The sequence below is a fragment of the Trachinotus anak genome, unplaced genomic scaffold (genome assembly GCF_046630095.1).
Source record: "Trachinotus anak isolate AG129_WGS33_773 ecotype Australia unplaced genomic scaffold, CSIRO_AGI_Tana_v1 ptg000004l, whole genome shotgun sequence".
Lineage (NCBI taxonomy): Eukaryota > Metazoa > Chordata > Actinopteri > Carangiformes > Carangidae > Trachinotus > Trachinotus anak.
The window spans coordinates 5,146,574-5,165,452 of record NW_027273855.1 but is presented as its reverse complement, the minus strand read 5'-3'; the positions used below and the strand labels follow the sequence as shown (position 1 = coordinate 5,165,452).

Below are 18,879 nucleotides of genomic sequence, written 5' to 3'. Positions count from 1 at the left end.
CAAAGTCCCAGGATTTGTGTGCTTTCACAAAACTGTTGTCATACTTGACCTCCTGTGCAAACTGCAGCACAAGGCGAGAAATCTGAGGTTTAAAAAAGATACAACAGGGAGAGGGAAAAAAACTTCTCCAGCAGGACTGTTTGGAGTTTCATTTATGAAAAACAAATCGGGGGCTGTTGCAGAGTGCAGGCAAAGAAAAGAGGGAGGATTCTGCTTTTGAAGTTGTAAATTTCCCTTACAGTGGAACTCCTGAGGGAGATTAGGTGAATGTATGCAAAGGCAGGGAATGAAAGCAGTCAGGACGGAAGATGGAGAGAATGTCAGACAGAGAGAGGGAGAGGGAGAGAGAGTGAGAGAGAGAGGCACCCTGGGGGGCTGGCAGAAAGTTCATTTGAAACAAATTTGTTATTCAAAAAAGGAACGCAGTCCGACTAAAAGCTCCCAGCATGGCTGACAGACTCAGACGTAACATCAGGTAATCAAGGTGTTTCTTCCTCTTCCTGTCTACTTTCAGGGCTCATTCAACTCTCTGTATTGATGTGCCACCTCTAATGGTGAAATCGATGTCGTAGTGATGGAAGTGCCACTTAGCATAACCCATCTTCTAAAGCAGATTACGGAGCGGGTCACAGTGCAGGGGAGGGGGCAGCAGCAGCAGATGAAGCTCTGCTCTGTTCTTTGATATGGGTCATCAGAAATGGGCTGTGACAGCTCTCAGTGGTCGATACAGCGGAAGAGGGGGAGCTTCACTCCATTAACTGTGGGTACAACAGTGGAGCTGGAGCTTTGTGTAGAGTCTCAGAGGCCACATCCTCAACAAACATCAGAACTTGTTAAGGACTCGCTCTGTCTCCATTTTGAACCAGCAGAAGCTCCGACCCTAATCCTTTGGCTTGAATTTGCTGTTGTAGCTTATTGATCGTGAGCCACTGTCCGAGTTAGACTTAACATGTTGTGATGGGGCTAATGCCCTGGTTAACGGCTGCTGACATTATCGCAGGTATTTGGCCTCAGGTGCCTCCCTGAAAAGGAGAAGTCAGCTGACTCTTGAACACCCCAGAAAGAGAAATAATGAGAGCTGAGACTCTGGCAGCTGGCCACCTGTATCTGTGTCCTGCACACCAGCTCAGCAGGACACAATAAAAGGGAAACGCAGGAGTAGCCCATTCATATTCTGTTCAGGCCCCCTTACAGAGACAAGATAAATAAATAAAAGAGGTAAGACATTAGAATGGAATAAATAAAAGTGAAGGGCGAAGAGGGGTCCTAATTAGCTGCTACTCTTTGATGTGCCCGCCACCCGTGCCTCCTGTGAACCTTTCAATTAATACATCCCCAGCTAAGATGGCTGTATCAGCTATTCTCTCTGCTCTGCCCAGCCATTCCTTTTTACTCAATCATGTCAGAAGCCTGAGTCTATTTAGCCGAGGGAGCTCCATTAAGGAGACAGAATTCAGCAGCGGTGAGAAGAAAGGAAATGAATAGCATAGGAATAATGTCCATGAAAGACAGAGGAGAAAAAAAAATACACATTGCAAGGATGTGACAGTGGAAAGAATAGAAGTGATGGAGGAGACACTATTGTCAAAGCTGTCAAGAGGTGTGTGTGTGTGTTTGAGAAAACACAAAGAGAAGAAGAAAAGATGAAGATGAAGGTAAATAGTGGAGAAAATAGGCAGGAGACAATGTGTGTATTGGATTGACCAGATTAAGTGTGTCAACATCAGTGGAACAACTACTACCTCCGATATCATGACCTGTGTGAATGTCAACCGGGACGTTTATCATTCAAAACCAATCCTCCCTCACGGTGGCGTGCGCCACGTGGCAAAGATCGAAAATGGCAACGGTGTTTGCTGAAGGATGCGGCGTGGCGCAATTTGCCTTTGTTTTCGCTCCATCAATCAGTCCCTCGTATGACCCGCTCTTGACAGATCTGACAGTGAGTTTATCCAAATAAAGTTCCCATAAGAGAAAAGAGGGATGGAGCATCAAGCCTGGTGGGGAGAAGGGATGAGGTGTTGGGAGATGGCAGAGAGAGAGGGAAAATAACTTTTGTTGCCTTTAACGGAAGGTTACAACCCCCGTGATGGATGGACCATGAAGGAAAAAGCCGCTGATTTCACTCCAGTGCGCTCTTGACCCACCCAGCCACCCACTTTGCCGTTATTGCTATTTTTGTTCCACTCTTTCATGTGTTTTGGAGCTTTCTTTATCTGATCTGTGTGATGTGCGGCGCAGGGAGTGGACCGTGCATCACTGTGTGATCCTGCGCTCATAATCTTGTTTATTAAATGTCTATTCAATTAAATAAGGGCCTGGGCCCCTGTAGGTGATACACTGCTCTCAGTTGCCACTTTGTCAGTGTCGAGAAAAGGAGCTGAGGCCAGACCTACCCGAGTGTGAAATTAAACAGGTGACAAATTTCCCTGTATGGCCAACAGTGGGAACACTGTCATTTTTCATTACTGGTAAATAAAAGGCGGGAGGAAACAACTTCCATTTTTATGCTCAGTGCCCCCCCTCACCACCCTCCCCCCACCCCCCAACCCCAATCTTCCCCTCCCCAACAAGACTAATGAGGATGGTTTTTAAGTCAGGTCTACGTAAGCGAATAAATCACATGTTCACTTCCTCTCCTGGCTTATCTTAGATGTGAAGTATTGAGTGGGGGGTTGTGCACAGCGGTGATGTAGAGCTTTGCTGCTGTCTACAATAGAGACAGAAAATACAGTCTTTGCTCTTACATTTTGTGACAGGCTGCCGTATTGCACAATATATACTCCTAATTTTGCCAAAACCTACCGCCCATACATCTAGGTGGGGGTGAGTATATCAACAACAAATCCTTTTTATGGTCTGTAGTTGAAGAGCGGTATCCCACAGTCAAACACAAATATTTCAAAGGGAAAAAAAGCAACTTGGTGTTGATCGTTTTACAATCACACCAGACTTCCTGTGGAGGGTCTAGTTCCGATTCCAGGGGCTGAAAGGACTTGGGACAGAGCCTTCAGATAAAGACGGGACTAGTGGACGCCCCTAATTTGAAATTTATCGATTTGAGACAATCCCATCTCCACCCCTATCTGTGAGAGCATCGGTGCCCTCTTTTGTTGAGAGGCACAATTTTGATGGAGAGGAGTGCAAAATGGAGAGAGACATGAGTGGGTGGGATGGCAGAGAGCGACAAAAAAAACTCTTTTGTGTAAGTCTGATGGTTTTCTCTGAATCAAAATGAGCAAGTGATGGAAAAAAAGGAGGATGTTCAGACACAGTAAGAGAGAGAGAATAAAGTAGAAAAAAAAAACTAAGCCATCAGGCACCACAAGCAAAGAAATGCCCTTGGGTAGGTAGTAGAGATTGCGTTTCTGCCTGATACCAGACAAGCAAAAGACAATGAGGACAGCGTGTGTAGTGACAGTAAGTCTGCATCGCGGGCATACAGTTTCATGTTTCTTCATGCTCCACATACAGAAAAGGTCACTTGTCTCAGTCAGTGAAATGATGTTAAATCGACCACAAGAAGCTTTGGCGGCACCATCCGGCTCACAGGCCTCGTGTGATAGACAATGGTAGACAGAAAAAAAACAGAGCAAAAAAAATGAAAGGAAGGAAACACCCCTGGCTAGCAATCAAAATGGAAGTGGATTCCTCTCATCTCTATTTGCTCTGTCCTCCATCTACTCCACCCCCCCCCCCTTTTCCTCTCCCCAGCCATTGCTCCTGCTGGCAGGTGTAATCTGCTCCCCTTCACACCTTGTCAGAGGATGACTATGTTCGCTGTGACGACCCACCAGCCACAGGGGAACGGCATCGCTGGCGTCTGCATGACAACCGGAGACTGGCATGTTGTTCCCTCCAGAGTTGTCCCCAAGACGGGCCGAGCGAGAGACTGTGATACCCTGCCTCGGTCTGTCAGCGCTGATCAAGATATGATTTGCACGGTGTATTAGATCTCATTTATTACGAATGTGGAGGAACCACGGAGCTACAGGCGTAAAAATCATGGATAGTCACATTAAGAGCCATCGATCATGCACTTAAGCATAATTGGATAGAAGGGCTTGATAAAATATATACCGTACAGCCCCTCATAAAAGCCAAGTGAAATTACTGCCATCAACACTCGTATGTTAAAGTCTGCAGAATGTACATGTGATATCCACCAGTCTGCTGAGATTCTCTTTTGGAAAGAAATATTGTTCTCATTCACTTATATACCTTAGTATCGTCTGCTTTTCCAAGTCTCTATTAATTTCAATGAAACGTAAAACTTCCTGCAGATATTTCACATTAAAAGCCTGCTATCTTTAAGAATTTCTTGAATACTCACCTCCCTCTCCCTCTCCTAACACCTCTTACACTCAAACTCAACTAACCCATGCTTACTGTGCACATCTTTACCTCATCTCCTTGCACTTTGCCTTATTGGATAGATGTAGTACTTAGTACTTACACCAAGGTCTCCGACTGCACTGAAGCTTTAGTGCTGTCCCTCACTTGTAAGTGGCTTCGGTTGAAAGCATCTGCTAAATGAGTAAATGAGGAAGTGTGAAGTGTAAAATGTGTTTGTGCTTTATGAGTTACTGGAGAGCTCATTTAAAAATGTGAAAATTGAACATCTTTTAATTTATCTATATAAGAATGGTTCCGTTTCATTGACAGTAGTAGTTAACACCAGATTAAAGAATGCCACAATAGGACCAGTTGTAATTAAGTTATCGAAACAGCAAGGGGGGAGTGTTGATTTCAATAAGATAGCAGCCACAGCTGATAGGAAGCAAATGAAAAAACAGGGAGGTTTCTTCAGAGCTTGGGTCTCTGTGCTGAACGTATCCACTATAAAGAATGTACTGTGGCTGAAGAAATGGCACACGAGATGCACTGATAAACAAACAAACATGACAGCCAAAGCATGAAGATGATCGTTTCTAAAACGCACAGCTGACCTGAACTTAATCACCCTGAAGTCATTTCTGTTCCTGTAACAAGTTTTTTTTTTTAATGGACTTGTGGTGTGACTTTCACTTCATCTTGTGCTGTGTTGGCCTGTTGGCATGCTGCTGGTGGCATATGCAACCATTATGAAAATCCACACATGACTGAATACTGTATCACAGGTCAGTTGATAAAGATAATTACACCATTGCAATGGCCGATTGGTTAATATAATTACACCATTTCAGAGTCCATTTCCTACCTTCATCACAGCTGCCGGGCTTTGCCACATCAATTCTTCTCTTCTGCATGCAGGAGGACAGGCGGAGTTCACACTTGTTGTTGTAGGTGGTGCCGTCGCTGCCGCACACCGGCGAGAAGGCCTCGTCCGGGCACTGTGGGCACTCGCACTTACTCTGGACACACCGGGCGCCCCAGGCACAAACAGTGTTGCCGCATGTTTCTGTAATACACACACACACACAGCAGTAGGACCGGTCAGAGCATGACGGGTCAGTGTTAAAAAAGAGGCAACCATTCATGGAGCTGTTTAGATGGATTTTAATCACACCAGAACTTAAAATGCATCTCTGGGAGAGAGATTTAAATGAGATTCCTCTTTTTCTTTCCTCTCTGTCATTCAGGTCACTTCCTCTTGTGAAATACCCCTTTCTTAAAACTGACACATACATGTTCTATTAGCAATTTCCCATCTGAGTATCCTGCAATTCCATTATTTGACAAGTTTGTTAGAACATGACCTGCCTGCCTGCAGCTGTATCAGTTTCCTGATGGGCTCTACTTTTATATATGAATCTAATTCAGAGCTTGAGAAAAAGAACTTCATACATACTTCTCAGCTTGACCAGGATTCACATTTACACCAAGAATCCTTTATATTCTTCATTTGATGTTGAGATTCAAATAGGATGACACCATGGTAGAATCAGACACACACTATAGAAACACATGCATTACTTACTGCACTCTCCTTGGCTGACCACTCGGAGCTCCATCTGTTCTTTGCAGGCCCGCACGTGCAGCTCGCATTCGCTGTTGTACGTGGTGCCATCGCTGCCGCACACAGGCTGGTGGGACTCCACACACTCTGATGCACACACACACTGTCCGCTCTGGGCGTCGCAGATTGCCCCGAAAGAGCAGTTGGCACAAGCCTCATCTAGATGGCGATAAGGAGGAAGGGTAAGGCTTAATGTGTGTGTGTGTGTGTGTGTGTGTGTGTGTGTGTGTGTGTGTGTGTGTGTGTGAGTGAGTGAGTTTGTTTCAGGTTTTTCGTGTTTATGTGACTTCGGAGGCAACTCAGCTGTAATAAATACCCTTTTAACTACCTGCTTTTACACCTTTTGGATTTCATTTGTGTGGCAGACCTGAAAATGGGTGAAATTTAATTCATGTCATTGATTAGCAAATGTATTTTGCAGTGCATTTCAAACTGATCTTACCGATTGACAATGCCTCTCTCAAATGGAAAGAAAGTCTTTGTGTGACTGCACATCCTTAGCTCTGCATTGTGAACCTTAATACTGCACATATCCACATTCACTGCAGTCATGACATTGATCTTTATGCACTTTTGTGGTCAATATTTCATCAACAACACATTTTATCATGGCATAAAGATAAAGATGCCAATGTGCTATTTTCAAACGCATTAATCATACATTTACTCACTGTTTTCAAAATATAGACAACAGCCATAAAACTATCAAATAATACAAATAGTAAACAATAAAAAATTGTATTTGTATTTCCTTTATGTAGCCCTTGGCAGCTGTGTAGCGCTTAATGATACAAGAAGTGCAGAGATGCAAAGTTTCCATACAGAGTGTAGAATCGGTGTAAAACTTTGTCCACCTGAGGCAGGTTCAATTGATTTGAAATCCTTTAGAAAGGCACACACCTGTCTATTAAAAGCTGTCACAGTTCACATGCATGTGGGAGCTAAAACCCAAGCCATGAAATTCAGAAAATTCCCCACAGATAGAATTCTACTGAGGCACACATCTGAGGTGGAGGATAAAAAAAAAACAGAAGATGCTGAAGTGCTGGAGGTTCCCAGGAGCAGAGTGGGCTCCATCACTGAAGAAATTTAGAAATACCCCAAAACCACTTTTGCAAGAGCTAAAACTGAATATCTGAACACAAAGCGCTTCAGAAAATCTCTGCAAAAACAGAGAAGTTGGAATAAAAGAGCCAGAAGGACAACAATCTCTGCAGCACTCCATCAATCGGGACTTTATGGCAGAGTGGTCAGAACTGAAACTGCTCCTGAGAAAAAGCCACATGACAGCCTGGCTGGAGTTCGCCAAACGACACTTCAAGGACTCTGAGAGCATGAAGGAAAAAGATTTGCTGGTCTGATGAGACAAGATTTGAACTCTTTGGCCTGAATACCAATTGCTGTATCTAGTGACAGCCAGGTACCGCTCATCACCTGGCTACCACCATCCCTTTGAGGAAGTACGGTGCCAGCATTATCTTTTAAGGATACTTCTGAGCACTAGATTCTGGGAAACAAGTCAAAATTGAGTGAGAAAAGTTCCACTTTCCTGGTTCTATTCATCACTTTATAGGGTTGTTCATATCTACTTGAAATTGTGATATGTACCACAGCACTTCTAACAGTGAATCATGGCAGATCATAACTACATTTTCTGCATTTTCTCCAGACTGCACAGACACCCAAAAGGCTTGAGGAGCTTTTTTTTGAGACTTTACTTAAAGTCACTTTGATCATCTTGAGGAACTTGCCTCGTCCTAAAGGCAGCATTTTTTCCACCTGAAGAAACAACAAGGCGGGATCAGAAATGTCCAGGGTACTGAAAAATGTCACACGGGGGGTAGGTGGGGTGGGCAGGAAAACAAATGAGAAGGCAAACGCGAGGCCTCATGGAGATGACAGGGCAAGCAGTAGATGCACCTCTCCCTCTGACACCAATTACACCGGGGGGATTGCATTAGCACAGCTCACTATCACATTCAATTAGAGGCAGGCTAATAACGGCTGCTGATTTAGCAGTAATTGAGAGAGGCGCGGCTGGCCCCTGGAACCTTCCGCCTTATTAATTTGTTTATTGCTCTCTTAGAGTCTTTCATTTCATTCATCTCTCCATCTAGTGCTGGCATCCACTTCCTTCTTGAATTAACAGCCTTGACTGTGAACTGGATATGGCAATATATGGCACTTCACATGCAGTACACTGCCTGCAGATGCAATGGATTCTGTGTGAGCAGAATGAAGTCATACCTTAAAAAATTAGATGAGTGGAGCACGCAGGATCAATGTTTCCCCTCAAGTGATATGTGTTTTTGGTTATTATCATTATTCATGATTTGGCTAATTAGTTCTAATAAAGGGAAACCTCAAAGCAAAAGCATCCAATGATTTGCTAGATAATAATGTGATCAGAGTTTCTCTTTCAAAACACAAAACCGGACTCATAAAAAATGTTGGCTAAGCTTTTCTGTGACAAAATAAATAAATATTCAATAAAAGTGTTTTTAAAATGCGGGTTGCTGTGTTCAGGGTTCCTCAGCTATAAATCGGGAAGTGGTGAGTGTTGTCCTTTATCAGGCCCTGTGTCCTGATAGCAGCCTTGCCTCTTTATCAGCTCTTGCCCCTCGCAGCTGGCTCTCCACACCGTCTGAACCTCCAGACAACATGCATTGCAAACAGACAGAGAAGGAGGGGAGCCTGACTTCAAAGCCAGGAGAAGAGGGAGAATTATAGCCATTACTGGTAATATTAAGACGTCTGCTCTCTGTCATCTCAGATTCAGACATCTCTGTGTCTGTCTTCACTAATCTTGAGTTTCCATGTGCTTCTCCCTCTGAAGGCAGACAAGTTCACGATCATAAAAAAAGTTCACACTTTAAGGTAAAACGTCTGACAGGCTTGTCATTATGACACATGGATGTTACAAAGTGAGTGATAGAGTTGTAACATTCGAGTCTGGGAGCATTCGTCTGATTCAAATGCCTTACACGTCCACCAATGAAAGAACCTCCAGCCAAGGAAAATATACAGTCCACCAGTGTGTGCAACATCAAAGGGAGATATTTTAAGGGCTTTTATGCCAGGTCTAATAAAAATCTAAAACCGACTGCATCCAAAAAATTTACCTTGAAGAGTGAACTAAAAAATTGTAAAAAAACATTACAGCAAGACAACCCAGGTAACCACCTGATTCAGGCCAACTGCGGCTGGCACCAAATGTGACCTACCTGCGGCCCGTAAACGGCTGCCGGATTGAATATGTCTTGGATGAGTGGAGGTGGGCAGAGAATCAGAAACACGTAACAACACTTGGTCCAGCGTTGAGCCAGCACCGGAGCCCAGATCAGTGGAGATGGGGATGATATTTGCGCAACCATTCATCACAAGCCTGACGTGAGTCTGGCAATGTGGCGTGCTAAATTTATGCTGTTGTTGGGGGAAACCGTTTTGCTACTTGGGGGGAAAAAAAAAAATCTATATTTCTAAGCTGACTGGAGCCTCTAAATGAAATACAATGTTAATTTTAGTTAACACGTACTGGGGTCTTGAATTTACATATTTAAATTGAAAATGTTTCACAAATATTAGCAGCTGAGAACCACATATTATTGCATCACATGAGCAGCTTTCATTAACCATGAACATTTCATAAGTCATGGAAATTCGAATGTCATCCCTTCATTTATCAGACGTAATTACACAATGTTGTAGGTCACTGCTTCATGTGTTTGGGTAATGTTCTGTATATGACGGGATAACACAGAGATGCTGTTTATTAATGTGGAGCCTCCTTTTATTATATCGACCTTTCTCCATTTCCTGCCAAGTCACTCCTCTAACTATCAGACCAAACTTTTTTTCTCAGTCCTGTGAATTTACTCAAGGTCCCCTTAACCTAACACTGGGGACTACTGATGTTGGATCTTGCACTGTGACAGCTTCTGTTGTTGTGTCTGGTGGCAGTGTTTGTGGTTTTTAGATATGAGTGTGAGGAATAGGGGCAGGTTGGTAAAAAGAGTGGCCTTGAAAGCATGAAGGATTGAGTCATTGAGGAGAAAAAAACAAAACAAAAAAACCTTAGGCCCTCCAGCTTTACAGCGTTTTGTTGATATCCTCACCGGGAAAACTCTGAATTGTGGCTGTGGGGGTCTGGGCGGAGTATTACCTCAGGATTAAGCAGAAAGAAGTGGGCTGGTTTGTGTTTTGAAGGCTTGTGAACATGCCTGGATGATAACAACTCCCCTGTCGATGCCTGTCTGGCCAATACACTATCAACTCTGCCTCCCACTTTCTCTGCTCCTCCTCATCTTATTTACCCCCATCTCTTTGCCTCCCTACATTTACTGCTCTCCCCCACCCCTTTTCCCTCTGCCCTCTTTGCACTGCCTCTCTCACCGACCACTCTCACGCTGCTGGTGTGACCTATATTTCTTACTCAACTGTGTATATCATCTCCAACACCTGTGGGAGAAAAAAGGAAAATTTGTTATTTCCCTTTTTTCAAATGATTCTGGCGTCTCTGCTCTCATCTGTTTGGGTAAAGCTGTATGAATGGGCCTTTTTCTGAGGCGACTGATATCCAGCTGGGGGGTCTATTAGCTGAGCGCGCCTCTCTCCGTCCACCTTACAAGGTTACCCACCATTCAAACGCAGGAGGGGGAAAAAATCTCTGAATAATAACAAATGTCACTCATATCGCTTCTGAGTTGCACCTGAGCCATATAGATAACCGCTATTTTTCGAGCCCAGAGGGGAGGAAATGAAATTATAGCTAGGGCCCATGAGAGGCTATAGTACGCCACACATACACAGACACTCACAGTTAAGCACACATGCCGTTATTTTCCCTTTTGTGTCACCTCTTCCAACCCTTAAACTATGGCTGCCCTCACCTGCCTCTACTAAGCTCCTGCTTTGGAGTCTGGAAGCCATAAATCTGACAGCTTACGCATTATCGTACATTTGGGTGGAAATAACAAAGCAGAGCCAGTGAACAAATATTTTTTTGGATGGCTACTTGAAAATTATAGACATAAAACCATATATGAAAAGAAGGAAATGTGGCAAATAATAAGCAAATAAAACTCAAGGTATAAATCTAGATATGCAACAATGCCATTCAAGGGTTAGGGTCAATCAAGCACCTGAGTGTCACAGAGAATTCCCACTTTATTTAGAACCACTTTCATTCATTGCTCATGCCTTCAGCTTCTAATTCCCATACTTCCAAAACCACCTGAATATATGCATATGCTCTTTTCCTCTCTCTCCTTTTCTGCTCTATAAACATGTATAGTATATTATATGGGTGGCGGGAATAGCCTGTGATAATTAGGTGAGATAATAGCTTAAGTCAGTCAGTTGTTATGGTGCTGAATAAAGTCCAGTAAAGCTGTGCAAACAGCCCAGAAATAACCCACATTATCATCGCCATCATTCCTCGGCTGGCTCGCGCCTGGCAAGCCGATGCCTCTGCATTTTTATGGCACCATTGCGCTGACGCAGGCCTGTTCCTCTGGGAGCCAAGAACCATCCATAGTGCTGGATTACAGACAGGGCCCTCCACTCCGCCAGCCCGCTCTGCCTCTCGCTTTTTAAAATAAAGACTATTCATTACCGCAGAAGGACCCTGAGCCGACAGACCTGCCATCTACCTGCAGTGCGGCGCACCAAATTGAGTCTGCCTGCCTGCCCACCGACTAAACACGCTCTCGCTCCATTTCCTATTGGCATACATCCTTACGCGCTGGATTTCAATTTAGAGGAGGCTGGGAGGGAAAGATGACAGATGCAATACATGAGCAGACAGAGAGGAAAAAGAGTCCACATAGGACCTCTCCAGCAACTAAACCTATCGTCTAATCCGCACAAAAAGAAACTCAAAACGCTATTCATTTTACAAAACAATCACACTAGTGCATACAAACAAACTCCAGCCATAAACTGTTTGCACACTTTAGAGCACAATTTCATACCAGCAAAGTGAAACTAATTCAGTTGTATTGATCATTTTGCTAACTGCTCAGCTCATACACAAATACAGCACTGCAGACGCCAACTCATTTTCATTGTCACAGTCTTGAAAATATGCAGATAAAAATCTATTGTAGTAAAACTGAGTGAATGGTAACTGAGAGTTGGGCCAAGGGGCCGATAACTGCTGCACTTCTGCCCAGTCTGTGTGTGTGAAAAGCAAACGGCTTGATTATAGAAAAGGGAGCACACTCAATCACAAATTAGAGTTCATGGGAAAATTGGCCTTGCAAGATGGCATCGGGCCATCAAGAGTATTCACTAAGTGGGTTTACCAAGCTGTAAAAATCAGTCGGGATGGCTGTGTGCCCGCACAGTGGATCTGAATACATTTTTACCAGTTGAAGCTCTGCTGTCGCTGGTGTACTAATAACTAGCTGATTCTCCGACACCACAAGAAAAAGCCAAGTGACTCATGTAGCCAATTACAGAAGAGAAATGCTCTGCGCTCTCTTTCTCTCTGAGGAAAGTGCATCTTCACTTAAAGGTCAGAACAAGCAATTGCGAGTGTTGGTGTTTGGATAGAAGTGCTGAAGAAGAGCAGGAGGGAAGCGATGAGGAGGCATGAACAAGGGATCAGGAAACTCCTAAAGAGACCTGAAGGTGTTTTAAGTATTGTTTTGGCTTTGTTGGATTAAAAATGGGAAGCCCCAGGGGTTCATACAACTCCATGTTCTCTATGTTAGTTGTTAATGTCTGTGGTTTATCATTTTTCCTACAGGTAATGTAGCAGCATTAATTAATATGAGCTAAATTATATTCCACAAGGTCTTGATCTTTTCCTACCTGAGAGCTATGATTCACCGCAGTTTCATAGCGATTTCATATCTGCACTATAAGAGACTATATGCTGTAATTTGACTGCATAATGTATGAACATGACGTTCTCTGGTAATTCATGAATGGGGTGTCAGCATACCTCAGCTCTGTGGCGTTTTATTGTGCAGATACTCACCGCAGGGTCCTTTGTGCTGGATGTGGATGGCCTTCTGAAGCGCACAACCCATCGCCCGCATCTCGCAGGGGCTGCCGTAGCTGTGGCCGTCAGATCCGCACACCGGGTCAGAGGTTTGTGGACAGGCCTCGGGGCACTCGCACACTGGCTCGTTGTTCTTGACCACGCACACCGCCCCATGATCGCACACCTTATCCAGACACGGGCTGGGTACGTTGAGATCTGAAGACCGACCACCCAAGAGATAGAGAGAGCAAAGTTAGAGGGTTTTACTTAGCAGGGCAGCTGAGGCGTAGGAGGAATATAAGGTAGAGGTTGGAAAAAGGTCTGGGACTGGAAAGGGCATAGGGGACAGGGAGGTCGGTTAAGATATAGCTACATGGTGAACTGAAGGTTTTGTGTTAGACAGGGTTTGGGGATTAGAAGGGACATGATGGAATATGCAATACAGCTGTACTCCTGTGACACCTCTGCTTCGTGAGCTTCCTATGTCATTTCCTCGCCTTTATGCCTATCCTGATATGTCCTGATTCTTTGAAGAGTCCGCCGAATCCGGTGGCATGAGGACAGTGGATAAAAAACATGGCCCTGTAGCCCAATAAAGATGAAACAGCCTATGAACAATGGTTGCACAGCCATTCTTTCTTTTTTTTCTTTTCTTTTTTTTTCTCAAGCGAGTAAACGCCTGGATTAATTGACGTTCCCAATGTGCCCCTTCAAAGCATGTCATTTGCATCTCAGTGAGAGCCACTGCTTCTGCCAAAGCCAAAGCTGGTTGAACTGACATGGAGGACTGAGAAAAAGAAGAGCATAAAGGGCAAGAGCGTGAGAGAGAACGAGTGAGAGAAAATGTAGAGAATGGAGAAAGAGAGAGAGAGAAAGAGAGAAACAGGCAAAGAGAAGAAAGAGCCCTCTGCTTAATAATTCAAAAATGGCAAGCTCCTGGGCAGAGGCAGATATGAAATGTGAACATCACAGAGAGGTGTCTGCTTCAGTCTCTTCCTCTCACGCACTAGCTCCAGCATGACTTCATTAAAACAAGGACTCGATTTTGCAGCTATGATTCTCTGTAGCGGCAGCGGCGGGGCTGATATAACCTGACTTGATCAGAAGACAGAGGAAACCTGGGGAAAAAAAACAAAACAAAACAAAAAAAAAAACGCCGTGAACAATCCTTTGATCACAGCCAGCCACCCTGAATTTATAGCTTTATGCGTCAGTGAAAACTTTACATAAAATTGACAGGGTGCCAGCGTGTGTGTGTCAGTTTGGAGGGCTCGGCTTGACGGTTAGAAAAATGGAGGCCTTAAGGTAGGATGGTGCACACTCTGGTACCAAGACTAAGCAAGAGACGACAGCCTGGCTCCACAGCGATTTTCATTTGGAAAGCTTCACGCATGAGGGACGGATCACTCCGCTAAATGTGGTGTGTCTGCAGATTAGAGGGAAAAAAAGCCGACGGAGGCGTCATATAACTTCTGATGAGGAGTGCTGGTGAAAACTGAAAGAGGTGCATTTTACACCCAAAGTCAAACAACAACTTCTTCCTTCTCTCGTCTGCTCTACCTCCAGAGGGGTGGGGGTGCTGTCATGGAAACTGCCCCATGTAATGACGCCACCCGTGGCTCCATCATTATCGTGACCATTATGGGATTAGATGGCAACGCAGGGGGCCAACTTGGCGTGCTTGGAGCCCCATGATTCATTTATCAACTCAGAAGCGTTCAGCAGAGCCTCTTCTCCAAGCACTAATGCTGGGGTAAATTATCAACTGATAACACAGACGGAGGCAATTAGCTTCTTTCACTCTGATTATGGCGACTGAGAGGATGTGACATGAGGATCAATGTCACCTGAACATGTTAAGACATGTTCAGTCTGGGCTGTCCTCTACTTCGAACTATTTGAACGGATCTTTCCGGATCTCGAGCAAAGACACAGGCGCTCCCATTTCCGAAAAGTGAATGTTTCAGATTAGAAGGTGGAACGCTATTGATTCCTGTGTTTCGCTGCCAAGCGGCTGTTTCAAAAGAGCTTGGAGGTGCCACAAAAATATGTAAGCTGTTCAATGCTGCTTAATTTGGTACGGCTTCAAAAACAATCGATTCCCCCTGATCTCTTTTCAAGGCCTTTTGTGTGTGTGTGTGTGTGTGTGTGTGTGTGTGTGTGTGAGTGCTTGTGTGTGTGTGTGTGTGTGTGAGAGAGTGTGCGTTGTAAGCTTGTGATTCGAGCTTAACTGTACAACCTTGGCCTCCATAAAAGTTCACCAGCCCACTTCCCAAGGACAGGCTCCTAAAACACAGCTGCAGCCTCTGATAACGCTTTTGTCTCCCATTCTCTTTGTTTCACACACATAAAAAAGATGAAAGAATTCCCCTCCAAAACTAATTTTTTATCATCCTCTACCTCTGGGGGGCAAAATTTCTGCCTGATTTATTAACTGGAGAGGGTGAAGGGAAAAAAAGAGGAGACAAAACTCCCCAAGTGTAAAAATCTTGTGACACAGTTAAAAGCTGAAGCTGTCTTTTTACTCTCTCTTGGACGCAGGCAGGAGCTTTGAAATGGCAGCTTGTCATAACTAAGGCTTGTGGGATGGTGTTCGTGAGCCTGCTCCAGCTCTCTGTCTCTCCCTGGTCTTCTCCCAAACACTTATCTTTTCATGCGTGTATCAGTGTTCCTGTCAGGCAGGTCCTGAGTAAGCCAAAGTTTCAGGGTTTAAAGCGAGCTATTTACACATGAACATTAGCTCGTCTGTTGAATGTGAACGATGTCTGTGGTGCCAAACGCATGAGCCAAGGAATTGTTTTAGTGGCTGAGCAGGAGCAGGCAGTGGTCTGCAGTGGTGAAAAGTCAGGAGAAACGGGGGGAAAAAAATGAAATGAAATAAAATATAAAAAAATATATGAATAATTCTTTCTTATCAAGGATTCTGCTCTGCTTGTGTGCACTCAGCTCTGTTTCTGAACCACCACACTGGTTGAGAGGACTTTACATTCTGGGTGTCAGCTCAGTCTCCCCTGCCAGCCGCTGTGTAACTTTTCTGTTTTAATTAGTGTGGTATTTTAATGGCATGGCCCTGCTTCAGGACTCAGAGGGGATTACTTCAGGTTAGGCCGTGCTGTGTCAACTTGCCCCTGCAGAGGTCCGGGCTGGCCTCATCGAATACTTAAGAGGACGCGTCCCTCTGATGTGCGGATACCTGTCTGAAGTATCATTACTGCCCGCTTAGTGGTGTTATCTGACAGTAAAGTGGTGAGGGTGCCACAGTGCAACTTCTAAAGCGTAACATCCCCTCGTCAGGTGGGTGCCGCATCGCAGCGAGCCCCGGCAGGACTCTGGCTGTGATTGTGTGGTTGCTGCAGAAAGAAGGCGTACCACTGTTAACCCCCTGTAACATGCCGGTGGAATGCCGGGAGATTATTTTGGCTAGAGCTTCCTCCCATCTCCGCTCAGCTCATACATATGCTAATTGGACTTTTCCCCTCGGGTCCGTGTGCAATTCCAAATCGCTCCCTGTATTATGCAGGGCAGTGAATCAGTGTAATCCAGGTGATGCTTGCAGTAGCCAACTGGCAAGAAGAATCACCTACGACTGCAACCCATTACAACACAGGACTCCAATGGGGCACAGCCAATCTACAGCAAGCCCCGCCTCCTGTGTTTCTTCACCTGCGGGGCTTTGATCCGACTCCCTTTGCCTTCCTCGCATTAAAAACATTTATGTATCATATTAGTCGAGGGAAAGGGAGGTGCAGAGAAAAGGCTATATTAGCATACAGCAAAAGGCATACCCGCGGGCTGTGTCTGTCTACCACTGAATACTTATCACAGGCAGGAGGTAAGTCGAAGCCTCTTTGTGCATTTACAACTAAGAACGTGCTGCTCTTCAAAATGGAGACAACCAAAAACAGCGCGGGGAGAGAAGAAAGACAAGCTGGGTTCCCTGATCTTGTGACATGTATCTATCAGAGCTGAACACTGTCTAATGCAAACAGGTGGTTTTATCATAGGGGTGCGTGCTCCACATGAAGGTTCAAAAAACGATTGTGAAGATTTCTCAGACTGATGTACACAAAAGTAAACATCAATAAAAATGGAGCGACAAAGCTCAATGTTTATTGCATCTGCAATCAAGTCAGGAGCTACAGCATGAAGGAGGGCTCAGAGGAAACTGAAAATGAAATGAAAAATGTATAAATTGGAGAAACTGCCTGGTTGATCACAGCCCGACGGCTTGTAACACCCACGGTGCCTCGAGTCACTTCTGACACCCTGTTGACCCACATTTCTCTGCAATTTCTGCACGATGACAGCCTGCGGGCCACAGTAAGTGGACCGACGGTCCCTGGCTGCTGTCAATCTGGCTCCCACGGCATTTCCTCTAATTAACTTGATTAGGAAAAACAGCACTGGTGATCTCAGCCTGACTTACATACTCAAGCTCCACAACTGATTGTGAGTCCAATCACCACAGCTGCGTGTCAGCACGCAGGCGGAGATGCTCATCAAATAAACATGCAAATGATAAAATATTCGGCACAGAGTCTTGACACCTAAGGTGACTGATTTTCCTTTCCTGCTTTGCAGAACTCTTTGTCAATGACAATGTGTCTGCCGCTGAGTGATTCTGTGTTAACCTCCGGAGGCGACAAGCGACACATTATAAGCAACAACTTACATGAGTTTTTTTCTGGGCTTGCAGTCATTCACACACACACATTCAGCTGTGTACACATGACATGACAAAAGAGCTGTGAATAAAGAATTTGTGTCCGCAAAACTAGCTCTTTCATTTGTTCACTCCTACTTTGTGTGCCAGTGTGTTCCTCTCAGACTGTCTGTTTTAGTGATTTTACAGACTTATCCTCCAGTGCTCTCTGAAGTCACACTGCTGCTTGTACTTCTATGTTACGAACAGCCTAACTACTAATTTAGAAACTCCTCTCTACTTCTTATGCTTCTAATACTAGACGCGGGGCCAGCACATCAACAGGCTCCAGGGACTTATGGTGAGCCACTTCGCACTCCTGCAGTCACTTCGACTGTTTCAAAGTACGACTGAATATGCACTAAAATAGCTTGACTTGAAGGAGCTGCGGAAAATAACCTCTGGGCAGGAAGCTGTGTCACAACTTGAGCCAAAACTAAAAAAAAAAGTTTTAGCGATGCATTTTCATTGTAAATGCGATTAATTTGACACAGAGCCTGGCACCCTGATATCAAATAAATGTCATTTTTAAAGGAAGGCTTATTCTGAAATGATTTCACTTTGGCCCCTTATTGGAAGACTGTGTGAAGCCTTATTATGTTTTTTTTCCCCCCATCAAATCCGTTTTCACATTTCGTCCCTTTCTCTGCTGTAGAGCTTTTTGCAGCTTCAGCTTACTGGGAACGTTACTGTCCATTACAGACACAAGGCAGGGACAACTCTAAACAGTAAGCGAACAATGAATTCTCAACATAATAATAATACTCACACAGAAGCTGCAAATATCTTTCCATAAAGCTGCAGGCAGTAAATCCGAGCAAAAGCACATTAAGCAGAGTACATTACATGAAGGTACTATGAGGACTTGAGAGCCCGTTGCAGTTTTTGATCATTATTGGTGAAAGCGCTCTAGAGATGTAGCCCACTTCCTGCATCTTTCCAGCCAAATTCATCAGCATGTCACACTTTAACAGTATCAAAATCATTTGACAGGCCTTTCTAAAGGCATCGCAAATCCTTTTGCATTTGGTGAAAACTGTTAAAGGTCCAATATTTTACACTTTTCTGGTGTTCCATTTGAAGCATTGATATCCATAAGAAGATATATTTGTGGTTTTAAGAACCAAAAGCCATCTCAATGTAGTTTTACATCTCCTCTCTTAGGCTTCTCCCTGGAGCTCTAGTCGGTCAACAGGTCAGTGATCCAATCAGAAGAGATGCTCTGAG

General features: G+C 44.4%; 1 protein-coding gene across 2 annotated transcripts in view; it reads right to left on the bottom strand.

Annotated features, from left to right (window-relative positions):
- The window catches only part of agrn (agrin), a 251,176-nt gene that overhangs the window by 55,595 nt on the left and 176,702 nt on the right, over positions 1-18,879 (bottom strand). For both annotated transcript variants that reach the window (XM_071475408.1, XM_071475410.1), the window contains 3 exons: positions 12,945-13,166; positions 5,921-6,118; positions 5,201-5,401 (listed from right to left, as the gene is read on the bottom strand). In XM_071475408.1, coding sequence (XP_071331509.1) covers positions 5,201-5,401; positions 5,921-6,118; positions 12,945-13,166 — 621 coding nt within the window. The remainder of the gene's footprint in view (positions 1-5,200; positions 5,402-5,920; positions 6,119-12,944; positions 13,167-18,879) is intronic.